This window comes from Rhinolophus ferrumequinum, chromosome 11 (assembly GCF_004115265.2).
Source record: "Rhinolophus ferrumequinum isolate MPI-CBG mRhiFer1 chromosome 11, mRhiFer1_v1.p, whole genome shotgun sequence".
Lineage (NCBI taxonomy): Eukaryota > Metazoa > Chordata > Mammalia > Chiroptera > Rhinolophidae > Rhinolophus > Rhinolophus ferrumequinum.
Window position 1 is genome coordinate 36,518,105 of NC_046294.1, and position 22,042 is coordinate 36,540,146.

Consider the following 22,042-nt stretch of genomic DNA (forward strand, 5'->3'; position numbering starts at 1 on the left):
TTTGGGGTGGCTGAGGCTCCCTGCCCTGTTTTGAAGGAGTCTTAACTGCAGCATGGCAGGGATACAGTTGTTAATCATTCCAGTATATTCCGCTCTATTAAAACCCCATCTAATGATGATTATATTTGAGCACCACATTCTAAGAAGAGCCAATGGTAAATTATAGTGTATCTTGAAAAGACTACGGTCATTCAGGATCTAGAAGCTCTGTCATATAAAGAACTGTTGAAAAGATTGGAGATATTTTGCCTGAAGAAGAGAATATTAATTGGAGATGAGTCACTCTGGATCTGAGAGTTTCTTCATCTGTGAAATACAGTTGGTTAGACTAGATGATTTCTCACATCCCTTTTAGGAATAATATTTAAAGTTTGGAAAATTGCCATGTAGAAGAGGAAGTGGACTTTTTTTTCTTTTAAAGTTTTATATTTTGAACATAGTTTCTCAAACCAATTCAGGGAGTAGCATATCTGAATATTACAGTATTGTTAAAAAAAAGATGAAATAGTGGTGTACTAAATTTTTCAGTCTATTAAATAAGTCTGTTACTTTGTGCTATTAAGTAGCATTTTGTGCTAGATTTTAATAGCACCAAGGGGTAGCAAGTGCTGAAAGTTAAATACATTTTATAGAAAACATGAAATTAAGCAAATCCTATTTGTTTATATATTTCCTATGTGAATTGAGAAATTTAGTAACTTGATTTTAAAATCCATTGTCCCAGAAAGTAGGACAAGGAACAATATTCAAGGAGGCAGGTATTATAGTTAAATGTTGACAAAGGAACTTATAAAAATAGCTATTTAATAATGGTTCCTCTTAGGTCATCAGCACACAATTATTGAAGGTATTTAATTAGAGGTTTGGTGTGCACTTATTACAGACGCTCTAAGAGAATTTTTATATTCAAAGAAAAGCCCTCTTACTGACATTAGGATTTCATCGTTTTCTTGTGTACGAGAAGTTTGGTTTCATGTAAGCCAAAAGGGCGAGGTAAGCAGAACACCAGTAGTGTTGAAGGTCAGTGGCACACACATTGGGTGGAACTTTTAATTTTTCACACACCATTCATCTCTATTTGAAAACTTTTCCCTGTGGTTTATGTTTTTTGTTGGGAAATAAGATTGCAACGTCTAAGTTTTAAAACGACTTTATATAGTTGAGTATTCATTTCCTGTAAGAATTTTATGCTTCGTGGTAAAAATTCAGAAGGGTGTTTTTCTTCTCATTCAGCAAGCTTACTTCCTGTTTCCTTCTAGTGTCGTTTGTTTTGTTAATAATAATTTAAATACTTTAGTTCAACTGTTTTGTGAAAAAACCAGGAAAAGATAATACTGATTCAAACTGTCTTCTGGCAATTTAAGTTTAAATCAGACTTTTAGTTTATAGCTATATATTTAGCTACTTTGAGCAGATTTCAAAGATTTTACTAGTGAATCAAATTGTTTTCAGAGACGTGGTTTTGCAAAGTTCTGTGGATATTTACTCTTTCTAAAAGTTAGTTGTGTTAACATTATAAACATTTACATCCCCATTGACAGAATGTCTAATTGTCGTTAATTATAAAGAAGAGGGAAACTTGAACAAAACGTGATTTTCATTGTGCAGCTGAAAGAAGTACACTAATTGAATGGGTTACTGAAGTCTTTTTGTAAAATTTTTAAAAATTTCAAATAAAGAAGTAACCAACTTTGTTCTGAATAGTAACTGGTGTGTGTGTGTGTGTGTGTGTGTGTGTGTGTGTGTGTGTATTTAATGATTAAAGAAAATTTATTGAAAACTTGGTTGTGTGCCATCTAATTTCTGGGATAATGGCATAAACCTTGGACTTGTGTAGGCTTAAAGCTTTCCTTATTCTTGTAACTGCTTTACAGAGATGTACTGATAAGTTTTTGTGAATTATTTAAAAATCTTTATCGCTTCCCTTAAACCCATAATCTACCCTTTTCACTGCCGTCTAGCAGATAACTTTGCTACCTTTTTTTTTTTTTAATGCTGAGGTCAAGGCCATCCTTTATATGCACTTGTCCGCCTTAGATTTACCCTTTCTGGTTTGAGGGAAGAAATATCCCTCCCCTTTTCCAAAACTTAATTCTTTTCACCTCTTTTCTTGTTCATGTCTCCCCAAAGTATTTTCTACCATTATTTTTTAAAGAGGAGTTTTCACTTACTGCCTTTCCAGGCTCTTACTGTCCTCCATTGTTCTCACTATGTTGCAGAACTTACTTCTGGGAACATGAATACTAATTGCCAATCTAGTGATCCTATTCACTGTCCAGCCCGTTTGCTTCATTTGCAGCAATTGACTACATCCTTTTTCTGGAAACTTCTCTTCTGCTGCACTGGTTAAATCTACTTCCCAGTGTTCCTCCTGTGATCTTTGACTCCTTTTCCTTTGTCTAGCTTCTAAACATAGGCATTCCCCCACAGTTTCGCTCTTGGTTGTCTTTAATGTCTCTTACCTGTTCTCTCTTGTTCAGTGCTTTATTCTTTAGGCTCCAAAGTACAGAATTTGAAAGCCACTTGTCTAGACTCTTGTAGCAGTGTGATTCCTTGGCTCTTTGTGGTTGAGATGCTATGATGCTTAAATTTTTTTTTAATTAAAATTTATTGGGGTGACAGTGGTCAACAAAACTACATAGGTTTCAAGTATACAAGTCTACAATACATCATCTATATATTGTATTATGTGTTCACCACCCAGAGTGGGTTCTCCTTCCATCACCATGTGTTTGACATGGTGCTTAGTTTTATGTGTCAAATTGACTGGGTGCTGAGACATTTGGTCAGACATTATCCTGGGTGTGTCTGTAGGGTGTTTCTGGATGAGATTAATATTTAAATCAGTAGCCTGCGTAAAGGCACATTATCCTCCGAAATATGGATGGGCCTGTCCAATCAGTTGAAGGCCTGAATAGAACAGAAAGGCTGACCCTACGGCCAGTGAGGGGATCCTCCTCCTGCCTGACTGCCTTAGAGCTGGAAGATGGTTTTTTGCCTTCAGACTCAAACTGAAACGTCGGCTCTTCCTGGGTCTTGCGTCTGACGGATTCAGACTGGAACTCCACCATCGGCTCTCTGGGGTATCCAGCTTGCCAACTGCAGATCTTGAGACTTGTCACCCTCCATAATCACATGATCTGATTTCTTATAATAAATCTATATGTGTGTATGTCTGTGTGTCTGTGTATGTACTATATATATACATATATATAGTACATACACAGACACACAGACATATATATAAAGAGATGTCCCAGCTTGATGCCTAGTGAGGGCAGCCCCTTATTGTGTCCCTCAGCCTCCTAAAGAGACTGTCTCCTATTGATGGAGTTTGGACCCAAAACCCCGTTGGCTGGGATACTGCTCTCTTAGTGATCCTGATGGATGCTGACAGTAATTAGCGGAGAATTTCCCTGTAGAAAATTGCAGAAATCGGATGTTCCCCAAATCTAGGTGTTTAGCTCTGTCCTGGAATTTTTGGAATACAGTATTTCTAGATGATGACCAAACATCTGCATGGATTTCCAAACCCAATATGTTTATTTACTAGAGAACTCAATATCTTCTGCAACAAACCTCTTCTTTCTTTGTTCCATGTATTGGATAATGGCATTAGCAGTTTTTTCAGTATTGATTTTCATTTGTCACTTTCATTCATTGAAAGATATTTGAGCGTATACAGTACGAGAGTTACACATATTAATCATTTGCAGACCCCATCCTTAAAGACCTTGGGTTAGAAGGGGGAGACAAGATGTGTGTGCATATAACTGCAGTACAAAACAGAAAGCCTTGAGTGCATAGAAAAGTATGTACAAGATCAATGGAAAAAAGATAATTTGATGCTTCGGTTGTTTGAGCGAGGGATGGAGGTCAAGAGTTGAGGGACTAGGTGTAAAATTAAATTTTTTTTTGTTTTAGAAAGAATGGAAAAAAACAAAAAATGCTAATATATGAGATGAAATCATTGGCAGCCCAGCTGTTTTTCACATTGTGGACAGAACATTTGGGTTAATTTACCAGATTCTATTATTACCTTAATGTATGAGCAGAGCATTAGTTATTATAATCTATGTTTGTCACTGTCAATTGAAACTTTTAACCTGCTTGAAAGGAAGAACCTAATTCATGAAAGGCACTATAAAAAATACATTTTGGTTAAGAAGATCTAGAAATGTCACTAAGGACATTCAAAATCTGTTAATAAGTAAAACATGAAAAACAGTTAAAGAAGGAAAGATGATTATTGGGTCAAGCAAAAATACAGGTTTTCTATAGTATTACTTCTGCAAAGGTCACATGTTTTTCTCTTGATGTTTTTAAGGTTTTTTTGAGACTTTTTTTTAGAGGTAGAATGACATAATTGATTAAGCATGTGATTCTGAAGCTAGGCTGCGTGGGTTGAAATCCTAACTCTGATTACATTAGTTGTGTGACCGTGTGTGAGTTAATTCTCTGTGCCTCGTTTTTTTATTCTGTAAAATGGGGATAATAATAGTATAATACCTACCTACTAGGGCTTTGTTAGAAATAAATAATACATACATACCTACCTGTAAATTTCTTACAGCAGAGCCTGATGCATAATACATGTTCAGTAATTGCTAGATATTTTTCTATTGTAAAATACACATCTTAGCCACTTTTAAGTGTGCAGTTCAGTGGAATTATATTAAATACATTCACATTGTTGTACAGCCATCACCACATCCACCCCCATAACTCTCTTCATCTTGTAAAACTGCAACTATACCCGTTAAGCAACAACTTCCCATTCTTCCTTCCCCCAAGCCCCTGGCAACCATCATTATACTTTTTGTCTTTATGATTTTGAATTCTCTCAGTACCTCATGTAAGTGGAATCATACAGTGTTTGTCTTTTTGTAACTGACTTATTTCACTTAGCATAATGTCCATCCATGTTGTAGCATATTGCAGAACTTCCTTTTTAAGGCTAAATAATCCATTGTGTGTATCTATCTCATTTTGCTTATCTGTTCATCTGTTGATAGACACTTGGGTTGCTTCCACATTTTAGCTGTTGTTTGTGAATAATGCTGCTGTGAACATGGGTGTACTAATATCCCTTTGACACCTGCTGGGTATATACCCAAAAGGTGAAATTAATAGGTCATATGACAGTTCTATTTTTAATTGTTTGAGGAACCACCATACTGTTTTCCGCAGTGGCTGGAGCATTTTACATTACTACCAACAGTGTATAACGCTTCCAGTGTCTTCACATCCTCCCAACATTTGTTTTTTTTTTTTTTTTTTTTTTAATAGTAGCCATCCTACTGTGTATGAGGTGGTATTTCACTGTAATGTAGATATTATTTTTAATAATACTCATAATTAGAAAAAGATTGTCTTACAGATCAAATATTAATGAAAATTACTGCTTTTTTTTTAGGAGATTATTGAAGGAATTACATAGTGCCTTATATTTTTTCAATGTTTGATGATTCTTATGGCAAATTCATTGATTATACGAGTATATAAGTGAATTTTAACTTGTTTTTAGAGGGAGCAAAACATCCAAAAATTGAACCAGTGGTTGAGTGCCTTCTGAACTGGGTATAAAGTTCTACAAAAATATAAAATTCAGTAAAATTTGATTCTTATCTCTAAGGAGCTTTTACAACAAGGTGTAATGATATAGTGTTTGGTTCAGACTAAATGTTTAGAAGTGCTACCATGTTTCCCTGAAAATAAGACCTAACCGGAAAATAAGCCCTAGCGTGATTTTTCAGGATGACATCTCCTGAACATAAGCCCTAATGCGTCTTTTGGAGCAAAACTTAATATAAGACCCGGTCTTATTTTCGGGGAAACACGGTAGGAGGTAAGAATTGCTTCATATTGAGTAATCATAAAAGGCATTATAGATGAAGTGACATTCCGTTGGGCGTTAAATCTATTAAAAATGTTAATATATTTTTTTTTTACTTGTGTTGTGAGGGCAGTTTAGGAGGAAGGCATTGAAGACAGATAAAGTTTCAGAGGCCAGGCAGCTCAATTTGTGTTTTATAGGAACAGGATATGATTCAAGCTAACTGGAACATAGAAATCATTTGGGAAGCTCTGGGAAGTAAGATTGGATTAGACTGTGACAAACTTGGAGTGTCATACCAGAAGATTTGTTAGAAACATCAAATCCCAATTTTAGGGTAGTATGATGTATTTGCTACTGTGCTTGTTTCTGTAACACAAATTAACTGATGTAATTGGTAAGTACGAGATTGATGTCAGTGTAATAGGGAAGTAGCAACAAAAGAACAAGACAAATGAAGAAACAAAAGCTCATAGACACAGACAATAGTTTAGTGGTTACCAGAGGGTGAGGGAGGAGGGGGGTGGGAGATGAGGGTAAAGGGGATCAAATATATGGTGATAGAAGGGGAACTGACTCTGGGTGGTGAACACACAATGTGGTATAGATGCATTACAGAATTGTACACCTGAAATCTATATAACTCTACTAACAATTGTCACCCCAATAAACTTCAATTAAAAAATAAATAAATAAATAAAAACTTAAAAAAAATAGGGAAGTAACATTAGTTCAAACAATCTTTACCAGCATATTAACATTTTAAAGCAATCAAGAACAAACTTTCTCACAATTAAAGAGAACATTAGTAATATAAGAAAATAGTAAGGAAGACGCTGAAAGTCCTGCAGAAATGTTCTTATTTAGTAAAAATGGTGGTTGTATGAGTGGCTTCAAGAATGGTTTCATAGGGGCCGACCTGGTGGCTCAGGCGGTTGGAGCTCCATGCTCCTAACTCCGAAGGCTGCCGGTTTGATTCCCACATGGGCCAGTGGGCTCTCAACCACAAGGTTGCCGGTTCAGTTCCTCCGGGCAACTGGACCTGGAGCTGAGCTGTGCCCTCCACAACTAAGATTGAAAGGACAACAACTTGACTTGGGGAAAAAAAAGAAGAAAGTCCTGGAAGTACACACTGTTCCCCAATAAAGTCCTGTTCCCCTTCCCCAATAAAATCTTTAAAAAAAAAAAAAGAAAGAAAGAATGGTTTCATATTCCACAGCTTTAAGTACTCTGGTGAAGCAGTTTAGTACAAAGAAGCTGTGAAGACATTTTCCTTTCCATTAAGAATTTTGTTGAAGAAGTCTATATCCTGGATAACACTTTTAAGTTTATTGAAATTGGCCACCTACAAGCAATGCCTTCAGACTTCCATAGCACAAACGAGGAAACAGGAGCTCCAGGTTTAAGCTTCCAAGTCCATAATGCTAGGTGCAAATTCAAGTGGAGATTGAACTATGCCAGTATTTTTATAGGGTCTTCTTATTATTTTAGTTAGGGCTTTGATTATAAAGTTACACTGATTTTGAGAAATCTGCCTTGACTCTGTTTTACCCATAAGCTCTGTTATTTTTAGTTGTGATTTTCTAGAACTGAAGACTTGGGTTTTTCCTTTGTTTCTTCCCCAAGTGTACATATCACAGTCTAGCAGAAAGGGCTCTGCCACATTTTAAAAGAAGAAAATTCATAATCTTGTATGCCATGGTCATTGAAAGCCATTAAAACTCTTGAAATTTATATACTGTGTTCTGGTTCACTTAATTTTGAATTGAGAGTGTTCCAATTCTAATTTTAATGGAAATTTACATTTGAAATTTGTGCCAAATTAAGTTATTTTTATGTAGTAACCAAAATACCTGTAAAAAGACTGCTATTTGGCTATGCTTGGGTGGTGAATTTATTTCCTAAATGTTGCACACAAATTTAGATCAGATATAAATTAACTTTTGAAGGACTGTCAGATTGTTTATATAAGTTTATTAACATATTATAAAATGCCCACTAACTCCTAAAACTCATTCTCTTACATAAAGAACCAGCTACTTTCTTGGAATATGAAGCCTAAGTTAAATACTGTGTTTCCTTGAAAATAAGACTTAACTGGAAAATAAGCCCTAGCATGATTTTTCAGGATGACATCCCCTGAACATAAGCCCTAATGTGTCTTTTGGAGCAAAAATTAATATAAGACCTGGTCTTATTTTCAGGGAAACACGGTATATAGACTTCCTGGCTTATTAGAGGAGTCCCAAATGGGCTTGATCTCTTCATTTTCTTAAAATACAGGATACTCCCTTAATTTCATTCAGGTGTTAACTTAGCATTCATTTCAGGAAAGGTTTGAATGGAAACATCTTTAGCATTCCATTCTTACTGACCAATACAAAGAGCAGCCTCTTTCTACTTTTGAGCAAGTGAAAACCAATGAACTTTAAAATAAGGCTTAGTCAGCATTACTTTTAAAGATAGGAGTCCATAATTTAAAACTTTGTTACTGATGTAAATTATTTTACCATATTTTTGTAAAAATGTGTTTATGCTGTGCTGCTATTTAGAATTTTGGGGATCTTATACTTTGAAATAAAAACACTTTTTTTGATTACAGAAAGACCCAAAGGGGACCAGTAGTTTGCCAATTGGGAGTTCTCTTCTACAAGAAATTGAAGTACAGAATGAAGAAGTGGCAGCTTTTTGTCAATCCATTACAAAGTAAGGAATTTTTCTTTATAAAGATTTTTATTAAATGCTCACTTAAATACTTAACTTGAACCTGAAATCTATGTAACTTTACTAACAATTGTCACCCCAATAAACTTTAAAAAAACACAAAAAACTTAACTTGAAAATTAGCTTTGATAATAATTCTAAAATTTTTAATTATTTTCTCCCTGTGGCTTAACATTTTAAGATAAACAGTTAGTTAGCACATTAACACAAACTACAGTTGAATCTGTCTTCTTGTTACATTTCTTAGCATTTAAAAGAAAAAACTGAACACAGCCAGGGTTCTGCATGTATTCTTTCCATTCTATCACCATATTACTCAGACTTTTGTTGTGAGTGCTAGAAACCCATCTTAACTTATCTTAAATCAAGAAAGGGTATGTATTGGTTCACAAACCCACATAGCAGAAAGAGGAAGGATGGGACAGAGCTCGGTGACAGCCATTTCCAGGAATTCATACACTGTAATCGAACCCTCCTTCCTTTGGACTCTTCCTTTCCCATTTCCTATCCTTCTTTCTCCCCGTTCTCCCCCTACCCTACCTCCATGCATGTTGGCTTCATTTTCTTCTACTGCTGATGGGGTTTTGAAGCAGGGAATATAGCTACTGATAGCTTAGACTTCACATTCTGATATTCTTAAAGGAGAGGCAGACGAAAGGAGTCTTCAGCCAGCTCCAGATAGGAAAAAAACCACCGGAGGAGGATAAACACAAACATTGTGGCCGAGGAGATAAGATATGTTATGAAAAAAAGAGAAAATAGATCACTGGGGAGTTTATTCTCAATCCTGTATTTGTCCCAGTGTGGTCTGCTTTAAGCAAAGCAGAGTTTGGGGTTCCCATATCATTTAACTAGATTTTCTAAACTATTGGTAATATTTCATTAAAACTGTCTTGCTTTATGTTACCTTTTAACCAGCATTTCTTTTCTGCAGAATATCTTAGGCGGGAAAAGGAAGAAAACTATCTGTCAAGCCACTTTTTCTTCCTGCAAAGGTTACTCTTAACTGAATTTTTAAAACTCACGTTTTTCAGTAGGCATTTAAAATAGACATTTAGATGACTTAGCATGCAAATTACCTGTATTAAAAATTACCTATGCCTTTATGCCGTTATACCATTATGTATGTGTGGTTAACAATTTGGAAGTAATCTTTTTACCTTAATGGTTTAGAAATAACCTGTTATGTGTTCATCTAGTTTCTTTAATTTTTCTCCCCTAACAAGCCCTGTTTGCTTTCTATTAGACTATTAGAGTCTAGTTTCTATTAGAGTAACTGTTGCATTTGAGAAATTAAGCTCTCTGATCTGCCTTTTCCCCCATTTGAATCTTTGAGTTATTTACAAAAACTGCCAATAAGCTAAAATGATTATTTTTATTTACACACACACACACACACGCACACACACACAATGGCTTATGTAATATGAAATCCCAGATGAACTAAAGAGGGAATGAGTTCTTTTTGTAATTTTATTTTTATCAGGAGAGTATGCAACAAATATTTCAGAGCAGTAGGAAGTAGAGGTGTTTTTGAAGCTGTTCTAGGAACTTCTCTTGTTCCCCTTTGATGTTGGAGGTTGGGGTCAGGAAGTGTCCTTGAAAAAATTAATGGCTCTTTCATTTTTTTCCAATATGTTCATATCTGCAATGCATTTTAAAAACAAGCATTTATACTCTTAGCCAATTCTTTAGTTTTTGAAATCTCCTAACATGATTCATTTAATCATTTAAATTCAGTTGTGAAATTAGTATAAGACTGTCAGGATAATAATTGTTTACAGTTAAGATTACTGTATAACAGACTTGGAATTTAGTGCCAGTTCTAGGCCTTGTTTTTTTGTTTGTTTTTTTGCTTCTATTAAATTAGGGAGTTGGATTATTGATCTCAAACGTGTCTTTCATTTAAAGCTCTTTTATACTTTGATTCAGGACACCATTAACTGTATTTTTCTGGTTTTTATTTCTTGTTTTCTTTTCACACTCATTGTAATTGATAAAGCTTGCTATATCGACTAGTTATTGGTTCAGAGAAAATTCTTAAAGGAGTGTGAGATATCAGCAGAAGTTTTTGCTGCTGCATTTGTGGATACCCTATGATGAGAAACTACACTCTAGACTTGTTATCCTGAATGGCCTTCTATTTCTTTTCTTCATATATGGTTCATATCTAATATTTATATCCTACAATAGTGTTTTGACCCCCGGGGCTTCCTATATGTTTTCAAGGACTTCATCTCTAAAATTTTATTTTAAACAATGCTGACTCTATACTTTCCTATAAAGTAGTGCTAATTCAATTAAAATCCTCATTTTTATCTTTTCACTTTTAAAACCCTCAATTTTATCTCTCTTCTGATTTTTCATGATTTGGCTCTATCTGTTGATTGAGCACACAGTAGGAAAATAAACTGTAAAGGACTTTAGTGTATGCCTAGAGATATTAAATTTCCTGAACTATAGAGCCACATTAAGCAAACAAAGCTGTTTCTTTGGTGGCAATAGGGAAATAGAAATGTTAGAGAAAATAAAACAGTTAAAAAATACTCTACATAGATAATCACTGAAGAACATCAAACTGTTGGCATAGTGTCCATAAAAGTACTTTTTATCTGGTCTGTTATATTGAAAGTGAATAGTGAAAAGGAAATGATTTCCCCCCAAAAAAGTCAAGTTCATTGAATGTAATTTTTATCTCTGGAATTTTTGTCTAAAATTTTTGTTTTCTGAGCTACCCTGTTTCCCCGAAAATAAGACCTAGCTGGGCCATCAGCTCTAATGCGTCTTTTGGAGCAAAAATTAATATAAGACCCGGAATTATATTATATTATATTATATTATATTATATTATATTATATTATATTATATTATAAAGACTGGGCCTTATATTATAGTAAAATAAGACCAGGTCTTATATTAATTTTTGCTCCAAAAGATGCATTAGAGCTGATGGCCCGGCTAGGTCTTATTTTCAGCGAAATACGGTATCAGGAATTTGACTTTCATCATCCTTGAAGATTTCTGAAAATTGAAGTCTTATTTGGATGTAGACAAAATTCTCTACCATTTCATATATTAGTTAATTATATGATATGCTGTGAGCATCTGTTTCATACCGTAGAAAACAAGAATACCAAGTATGTGAAAAACAATATGAATCTTAGGCGGGTCCTATGAAGATCTTGCCATTGTTTTGTAGTGGGGTAAGCTTTGTAGCAGTCAAGTATCTGAAGATAATGTGTCCACATCTAAAGATACATTTCCAATATCAATTTAAGTTTATTACTTATTACTTTTTTTCCATTTACATTTCTTTTTAATATTAGACCCTTTGTGGCACTTAAGATTACAGTGCAGAAACCAGATTTGTTCGTTCACCTTTCATTCATTTGACAAAATGCTTATAGCACTTACCATGTACTAGGCCCTGTTCTGAGTGCTGTTATTACTTAATTCACGTAATTCTCATAACAACCCTATGAGGTTAGTAGTAGTAGTCTTAGTATCACCAGTTTACAGAAGAGGAAACTGAAGCAGCAAGGAGACTTGCCTAAGGTGACAAAGCTGGTAAGTAGTCAAATCAGGATAGAAACTCAGGTTTAAATCCTGGCTCTAGAGACAGGGCACAAACTGACAAACTTGCTGCCCCTCCAGAACCTTTCTTTCTGTCAACTCAAACTATTTTCATTCTATTCCGATGGCTTGATTGTTTTAATCTCTGCAGAAGCAAATTGACAGTACTCCCAGCGTGTTTTCCATGTATAGCTCTATGGAAAGCAGATGGGGAGCCTGGGACTTGACTTCTAACCTCCGGAAAACGTTACAAGTGTAAAGAAGGCATCAAACCCTCCTTTGTCTTCCCATAGCAGAATTACTAACTGCAGATGAGCCATATGCCATGCTCACATATTTAAATTTAAACTATATTGAGCCTCTGAGTACCTATGAATACCTTCACAGGCAGTTCTTACCATTCCCTTAATTTTAGAAATCACTTTGAGGGAATAAAGGCCACCCAGCCCTGTAAAAACCCATGGTCTATGTTTGTTTGTTTTAATCATTGTCTAACAAGCAGAAACAATGTGTAGGGAAAACGGACCTTAGAAAAAAAGGTTTGTGAAAGACAGCAAGTTTTTTATTCCTCTGGCAATTATAATTTAGGGTTACATTGCCTACATTATCAGTGATTGATTAAAAATGTATCATTTTGTGTAATTATACTGTGTAGCAAAAGAATCTGAAGCAGAGAACCTCATTTAATACCATGTATCCAGTGTATACTTGGCCAATGTTGATAATGCTACCAAAGATATCCTGGCAGTGCTTAATCTCTTGCCTTGGATTCCTTTTATTTAAAAGGCAAATGCTGGTATTTGGAGTTTTGACAGCGGTCTATTCATTGCAGTTCTCATGAGCTGCTCTAGAATTGGACAAAGGCACAGAACTGAATGGCTGTAAGCATGCAAAAAAGCCTTGTTCAGGACTCTCAAATAAATGCAGCTTTAAAAAAAGAATTTAAATTCTTCTTTCTTGTGAACAGATTGAAGACCAACTTTCCATACACCAATCACTGCACAAATCCAGGCTATTTGTTAAGTCCAGTCACAGTACAAAGAAACGTATGTGGAGAAAATGCTAGCGTGAAGGTCTCCATTGAAATTGAAGGATTTCAACTACCAGTTACTTTTACATGCGATGGTAGGTTTGTATTCCCCAACTGTCTTGTCTTGCTCTGATTACGGAGCAAATGTTTAAAATGTTAGTAGCATTCTCTTAATAAACCGACTTTGTTATTATTATTCTTGTTAAGAAAATTGTGTATGTATGTGGTAAAATACTTACCATTCATTAGTTATCCTTTTCAAAAACTTGGCATTTCATAAGATAGTTTTCTGGTTAGGACTAGGTTAGGAAATGGTTTGTATGTGGGAAAAAAGTTTACCTTTATCACTACTACACATGTTTCTCTGAAAAATGCTGAGTACTTTTGTTAATCAGTGGCTCTGGGCCAAAACCCCAAAACATTAGATAAAAAGGCTAGTAAATAGATAGTTAGATAGAAAGTCCAATTGTTTATTTTCTTTTTTCATTTTATGGCAAGAAGAATGCTTGTTTATAAAGAGCTGTTAATGAAATTGAAATTCCAGTTATCTTGCTAAGCTCGAAGTAGAAGATAATTCTCCCTTGGTTCTAAGTCTTCCTTGCAAACTTGATGTGTGGGTATCGTTTCTAGAGATGTACCCCCAAGTGTGTAGGAAATTTTTTGTTACAGTTTTAAAAACTACCTTTATTTTCTTTCATAGTTTATTGCTTTTCACAATGTATATTATACTACCGAGATTCCAACAGTGGAATAAGATTCTGTATTTCTACAATGCTTTGGCTTTAAAACTATGCCATTTTTTTTCTTTAATGGTTATGATTTGGAATATGTCCAATATTTGGATACTTTTTTGTAGCTTTGCACTTTTCAAGGCCGTTTTTAGAAAAATGTAAATCTGAAACAAAATATTAGCCAACTGTAAGAATCATTCTTTTAGTTTATAAAGGAAGAGTTATTCTTTTAAAATATATCTTACATTTGGTTTGAGGAATTTTTTAAATCTAAGTACAATAAGAATTGAAATGGAAGGGGAAAAAAGTCAATCAGCCTCATAAGCATGAGTATCAGTGCTTACCTATTGCTAGCAGATGTTTTAATTTGTATCAAATTTTGACTTGCTACATCAAAATCTGATTGTTTAAAAAAATACTTCGAATGCACATTTGCTTCTTCATAAATGTGCACATTTATAATGTACATCTCTGTTAAGAAATGTAACCATATTATGGTACAAATGGTTTGTATGTTCAAATGATAAATGTTACCATACATTTGACTATTTAGAAATGTAGCCATTGTATGAGATAGAGGTTTTATGACCTCTTCTGCCAAGTTGTTAATTTTCATGAAGTTTGAGTGTAGTCAGTGTCTTCTAAATTGAACATAGGAACTCAAAGTATAGAAATAGGGCCCTTTAAAGGTTACCTTAGTTTTTAAAAGAAAGATAATTGAACGCTTCTTACTTGCTAGATTTTTGTTCTTTATTGGAAAATTTACCAGGCAAATGTCAAACATTTAAAATCGTGATTCTTTTTCCTTATAATTTGTTTTAAATCATTGTTTTCTAGCTACTGCTAAATGTCATCCTTTTTGGAGGCGTCTGTAATTGGGAGATGGCTTTCTCAGCTTAAATCTTCCCTGACTAATACAATAACCACTAGCCACATGTGGCTACTAAGCAGGTGGCTAATATAGAGTAAGATGTGCCATGAGTATAAAAATACACACTGGATTTCAAAGACTTAGTTTGAAAAGAGAATGTAAGATATCTCCTCAGTAATTTTTAGATACTGGTTATATGTTGAAATGGTATTTTAGATCTATTAGGTGAAATAAAACATTAAAATTAGCTTTACCTGTTTCTTTTTACTTTCTTCATTGTGGCTACTAGAAAATTTTAAATTATACACGTGACCCGCATTATATTTCTATTGTATAGTGCTGTCTTAGATTATAAGAAATACAATCTGGATAAATGTGTATGTACTTAGAGTTAAATAAACAAAATGAAAATGATGGCTAACTCTTTTACAGTGAGTTCTACTGTGGAAATCATTATTATGCAGGCCCTTTGCTGGGTGCATGATGACTTGAATCAAGTAGATGTTGGCAGCTATGTTCTGAAAGTCTGTGGTCAAGAGGAAGTGCTGCAGAAGTAAGTGTATTCATTTAACTATTGAGCAACATCTTTTGAAATTTCATTTTTAATAGCTTAAATTAAACAATATTCAAGTTATATTTGTAATTCCAAAATACTGAATCCTACTGAATTGATTCATTGTATCAGTAAACTTGTATTGAGATATACTTTGTCTAAGAACTCATGTCTAAGACAGTGGAGGGATTTCAGAGATAATTAAGACATGGTATTTCCCTTAAGAAGCTTATAGTCTCATATGGGAAGAGTGGTGGGCAATTGGTAAGTGATAAGTGAATTTAGTAGCTTTTTTCTTTTTGCAAAGGGTCAATAGTCACATCATTATAGACTGTATTTTCCTTTTGCAGCATGTACTATTCATTAGTCAGCTGTGATTTCCTCTTTAGTTACTGGAAATAATCATTATATGACTCTCTCTGAACCGGGTAATTATTGTGTCTAGCTTTTAGTTTACTTATTTTATAGATTTAGTCTCTCAGTCTACTAGAAATGTCCTGTCTCTATTTTTCTTATTTTCTCCTTCATCTTCTTTCTTTTTTGCTTTGACTCCTCTCATGTAGAATTATTCCTGTACTTAAATGCTCACATTTGGTTAAAAAACTATCTGTATTTTACCATTCTCTTCAATTTCTGATGCAGATACAATTTATATTTTACTTTCACCTCTGTAATTTTTAGTTTGAAGAGAATAACACTGATGAATAATTAATATATTTTAATAGTAATCATAGCCTTGGAAGTCATGAACATATTCAAAACTGTCGAAAATGGGACACAGAGATTAAACTACAACTTTTGACCTTCAGCGCAATGTGCCAAAATCTGGCCCGAACAGTAAGTGTTTACCTTATAACTGAATTGCATTTCCTTAAATCTAAATAATTCTGCTAATTAGCTAATTTGCAATTTGTACATTTGCCAAGATTTCTGGGTTGGACTGGAAGGGATCAACTCCCTACCTCAATGGGAGTCTTCAGTGGACGGATGGGGGAGGTTTTCAATCATGGAGGTTTAGGTAGTGTGCTACTCAGAGCTGGAGGCCTATTTGAAAATCAAAGTGGAAGAATTAGAAACTTGTGTAATAGTTTTTACACAAGTGTGCAAACATCAGGGTCAGTCAAGGACAAATGAGGAAAAAGGAAGGATTTTGAATGCTAAATATGGTTTTGGGGAAATAAAGGATCCACATCAACCTTTGTACCACATTGAGAAAAATATATTATTTTTCACCAAATGAAAACTAATTCTGTATTTTAAGAGTACAATACTTTCTTTTGAGTTTAAAGCAAAATAGCATGCAGGAAAACTTTTGGGTGGGAAAATATCAGTCATTTCTACTTTCTCTTTTATTTTCCTTGGTTTTGCTCCTATGTTAGAATTTATTTCAACTGGGTGAAAACTATTTCACAAAATTCAAAAGTACATTTTAGCAATCATTAGTAACTTCTCTTTTCAGTTTCTTAAGGGTTGATGGTCTTTAGTGTATTTGCATAGTGTGCACTTATGGTAGAAGAGACCAATATTTTGTTTATTGAGGGTAAGGTGGAAGGAAACTTGATTATCATTAGAAAAAAATGCAGCCATTCAAACGATCTCTTCCCTATCTGGTTCCCACCCCACCTTCATTTGGCTGTCAGCCATCTTTAAAAGTATTTTTAGCTTTGTATTCTCTATATAGAACAGAAGGAGTTTTTTCTTTGGGAGTTATTTATCTGTCAGAAGCTAGACTTAAAAGTGTTCATGATTTTCCATTTAAAAAAACAAATTCTTTCAGAATATTGATTCACTTTTCTTCTGAGTCAGTTATAAATAATACTTAATTCTGATAATATGTTAGTCTCGGTTCTGAAAAATCACTTCAGTTTTTGTTTTTTTTAATTAAAGTTTATTGGGGTGACAATTGTTAGTAAAGTTACATAGATTTCAGGTGCACAATTCTGTATCACATCATCTATAAATCCCATTGTGTGTTCACCACCCAGAGTCAGTTCTCCTTCCATCACCATATGTTTGACTCCGTTTACCCTCTTCTAGATCCCCCCCTTTACCTTCTGGTAACCACTAAACTATTGTCTATGTCCATGAGTTTTGTTTCTTCATTTGTTTGTCTTGTTCTTTTGTTGTTTTCAATTTTATATACCACATATCATTGAAATCATATGGTTCTCTACTTTTTCTGTCTGACTTATTTAGCTTATTAGCATTATAATCTCAAGATCCATCCATATTGTCGCAAATGGTACTATTTCATCTTATGGCCAAATAGTATTCCATTGTGTATCTATACCACAACTTCTTTATCTGTTCATCTATTGAAGGACATTTTGGTTGTTTCCATGTCTTGGCCACCATAAATAAAGCTGCAGTGAACATTGCAGCAGGTATGTCTTTATGGATAAATGTTTTCAGATTTTTTGGGTAGATACCCAGGAGAGGGATTGCTGGGTCACATGGTAATTCAAATCACTTCGGTTTCAAGAATTTATCATACCCTTAACTATATTTAACTTGTCAATAGAAAGACCAAAGAATGGATTTGATTTTTTGGTAAACGTTTGTGTATATGTTTGTTTAGGCAGAAGATGATGAAACTCCTGTGGATTTAAACAAACACCTGCATCAAGTAGAAAAACCTTATAAAGAAGTCATAACAAGGTGTGGCATCTAAAGTATTCATTGCAGGTTTTCAAACTTCATAAACTTTCCGATGTGAATACATTTATTTTGGTGAATAAAACAATCATTTTTGTATACAGTATCCTTCAGCCACAATCACTGTTCTTTATTTCAGACACCCTGTCGAAGAACTTTTAAATTCTTATCACAACCAGGTGGAGCTGGCTCTTCGAATTGAAGTAAGTCTTAATTTACATTTTGGCATGATGACTTAAAGATTGTTGTCTCTGTTCTCTTTTAAATATTAGTGTTGTTATCAGATTAAGTATTTTAGATGGATTATTTATACTATATTCTTGATGTCAATGTTTGATGACTTGTTTTCTGACCCAACTTATTATTAACAAAATTTCTCAATAATGCTTAGCCAAGATGTCTACGCTCACTTCAACTTTATTACTAAGAGGAACCTTCAGTCAATTAAGAAGCGTTTCTTGAATGCTTACTACATGCTAGGTGCTGGAGTTATGAAAATGAATGACCTAGTCCCCTCCAGCCAGGAACTTAAAACTAGTGACAGGAGATTTAAACAAAATTTCAGTATGGAATAGTAAATGTACTATATAGATGTGCACTGGGGTTTTGTGGGGAGATCGAAGAAGAGCACTTCTCCCAGTTTCAAGATTCCAGGAAGGCCTTCCAAGGGGGATGTTGCCTGAGTCACATCCTAAATAGTATGAGTTAGCTAGAAGAAGATAGTTGGGAGGACATGTGAACAGAAGCACACAGGTGTGATACATATATTGGAAGTATACGCACTTAGAGAGTACGAAGTGTGAAGTTGAAGGTTGGGAGATGACGTTGGAGATAGCCAGATGTAAGTTACCACTTTATAATCCATATTAAGGAGTTTTACTTTATCCTCAAGATCAGGGGGCCATATCCAGTCCACTTTCTATTCTTATAAATGAAATGTTTTGGGAACACAACCACACCCATTAGTTTATATGTTTTCTGTGATTGCATTTGTGCTCATCCTAGAGTTGAGTAGTTGGGACAGAAACTGTATGCCTACAAAACCTAAACTATTTACTATTTGCCATTTTACAGAAAGTTTGCTGATCCCTGCTCTAGCCATTTAAAGTATTTTTAGCTAAGGGTAGGAAGTGGGGTGGGGTCCGTGACATGGGTAGTCCTGAGATCTGAAGTCACTCTGGCCATACTGTGGAAGTTATATTTAGGGTTGGTAGCATTGGTTTCAGGGAGATTACTTAGGAATTTTTTTTTTTAATAGTAGTCCATGTGAAAGATAATGAGTGTGATGAAGGTTAAAAAGGAGGGAACTGATAGACAATGTTTAGGAGATAAAATTGGTAAGATTTTGACAGGTAATCAGATAATGAGCAAAGAAACAGTGTAGGATGACCTCCATATTTCTACCTGGTAGTACATTCTTATCAGCATATAAACATCTTCATTTATTCAATGAATTTTTACTGAGTATCTCCTCACTGCAAGGCACTGTTGTAGGTGATGAGGATTCGGCAGTGAACAAAAGGAACTGTCATCCCTGCCCTTAGAGAGTTTAAATTCTAGCTGGAAGAAATAGGCAATTAAATACGCTAGCAAACTCTACGTGATACCAGGTAGTAAGTGTTAGGGAGAAAAATAAAGGGGGAGGGCAATGCTGCCGTTTTAAATAAGGCAGTCAGAGAAGGCCTCACCGAGAAGACGATTTTGAGTAAAGGACTAGAGGAGGAAAGCAAGAAGCTATCTGGTTATCTGGTGGGGAGGAGTGTGCTTGGTATATTTAAGGTCCACTAGATCTTTGTAGCTGGAATAGAATGAGGGAGGGGGGTAAGAGTAGAAACAAATCAATTAAGATGCTGTGCTGGGAACAGGAGAGATGGTGACGGCTTGCAGCAGGATGATTACAGCAGAAGTGGTGAAAAAGGGTTGAAGGCTGTGATTGATATACGTGGTGTGATTAAAAAATAGAGTAAAGGCTTAAATTTTAAGAAAATTTATTACAGTAAAAGGCACATTGCCATTAATCTCCCTCAAAATACTCCCCCTCGCTTTGAACACATTTATCCCATCGTTCTTGCCACTTTCTGAAGCAGTTCTGGAAGGTCCTCTTTCGTGACTGTCTTTAGTTGCGCTGTCGTGCCTGCCTCGATGTCCTGAATCATTTTGACTTTGGGCAAGAGCCAGAAGTTGCACGGTGCCACATCCAGTGAATAAGGTGGATGAGGACACACTGTAATGTTTTTATTTGACAGAAATTGCTGTACCAGAAGCGATGTGTGACATGGAGCCTTTCCTTTGTGATAAAAAAATACAGTGAATTCTGCTGCCAAGTGCCATCCAATGGAAAGGCAGGGAAGCAACGCATCAAAACCTTAGTAACTGTGTGACAGGTTTCAACTTGTTTGGCGCAGTCAGTCAGGTGAGAGCTACAGGTGAGAGGTGTATTTTAAAGTATGTAGTAAATCATCCTCCATCATGACAACGCTCCGTGTTACATATCTCTTCTGGTGTATGGCAATTTCTGTCAAATAAAAACATTATAGTGTGTCCTCATTCATCTTATTCTCCGGATCTGGCACCATGCAACTTCTCGCTCTTCCCCAAAGTCAAAATGATTCAGGACATCGAGGCTACCACGACAGCACAACTAAAGACACTCACGAAAGAGGACTTCCAGAACTGCTTCAGAAAGTGGCAAGAACGATGGGATAAGTGTGTTTGAAGCAAGGGGATATATTTTGAGGGGAATCAATGGCAATGTGTCTTTTACTGTAATAACTTTTTAAAATTTAAATGTTCACCATATTGTTTGATCACACCTCGTATTTTGAAGTTAATGCTACGATGATTTGCCGATAGATTGACCATGGAGAATGACAGAGGGAGAGATGGAGAGCAGGAGAGGGGAAGGAGAGAGAGAAGAGTTACGTGTAACTCTATGGTTTTCCACCTGAGTATTTGGAAATCTGGAGTTAACCTTTTAATGAGATGTGGAAAACTGAGAGGAGCAGGTTTGGGAGGAAGATCTGGTACTAAATTTTGGACATTATGTTTGAAATGACATTATTCATCCAAATAGTGATGTTGAGTAGGCAGTTGGCTCTGAATCTGGAATTTAATGGAGGAGGTCTGGCTGGAGATAATAACCTTGGGAATCATTAGAATATAGCGGTGTTTTTCAGCCATAAGATTGAATGAGATCACCAAGAAAATCCTTGCAGGTAGAGAAAAAGTGTTCAAGGACTGAGCCCTGTTTAAATCTCCCATCTTAAATAAAATAAAAAGGCACATTTCCCTGCAGCAAACACACCAGTTCCCTATTCTCCTTGCAGCAAAACTCTTGAAAGTTAATCTGTTTTTGCAGCTTCAACTTCCTCTTATGAATGCGTTCCAGTCAGGCTTTCAATCTCAGCACTTCCATGAAACTGTACTTAAGAAGATCATGAAAGACTTCCATGGTCATGTTTCTAGTAATAAGTTCTTAGTCTTTATTTTCTCAATTTTTCTGTGATGTTTGATTGAGTTGATTGTTTCTTTCTTGAAACAGTCACATGGCCTCTGGGGTATCACTTTCTTGGTTCTACTTTTCACTCTCTCTGGTGGCTTCCTCCTGGTTCCTTATCTTCCAGACCTCTGGACATTAGGATGCCCCAGGGCTCACTTCTAGGACCTCTTCTCTCTATATTCATATCCTAGGTGATATCACTTAATCTTATGTCTTTAAATACCTTACATCTGCTGATGACTCTGCAGTTTATATCTCCAGACTTAACCTCAACTCCAAATTCAAATGTCTATTACTTGATATTTCAAATTTAAGATATAAAAAGCTGAATTTTTTAATATACTACCCTTCATATCTAGTCATCACAATTCCCCTTCTTAATAAATGGCAACTCTGTCCTTCCGTTTGCTCAGGCCAAAACCTTGAAGTCATATCTGATTTCTCAAGAAAAAGATCTTTCACATTCAGTCTAATTCCTGTCAGCTCTCCCTTGAAAATACATTGAGAATGTGACCACTTTTTATCATACGAAAGCTACAGTCGTACTCAGTCTGTTACAGTGGTTACAGT

The 22,042-nt window shown here is 35.2% G+C and overlaps 1 protein-coding gene across 1 annotated transcript in view; it reads left to right on the top strand.

The window, feature by feature from the left end:
- PIK3C2A (phosphatidylinositol-4-phosphate 3-kinase catalytic subunit type 2 alpha) overlaps nt 1-22,042 on the top strand; it is a 92,837-nt gene that overhangs the window by 30,461 nt on the left and 40,334 nt on the right. Inside the window, exons 3-8 of the mRNA XM_033120179.1 lie at nt 8,439-8,542; nt 13,101-13,258; nt 15,198-15,318; nt 16,044-16,155; nt 17,897-17,976; nt 18,113-18,176. Coding sequence (XP_032976070.1) covers nt 8,439-8,542; nt 13,101-13,258; nt 15,198-15,318; nt 16,044-16,155; nt 17,897-17,976; nt 18,113-18,176 — 639 coding nt within the window. The remainder of the gene's footprint in view (nt 1-8,438; nt 8,543-13,100; nt 13,259-15,197; nt 15,319-16,043; nt 16,156-17,896; nt 17,977-18,112; nt 18,177-22,042) is intronic.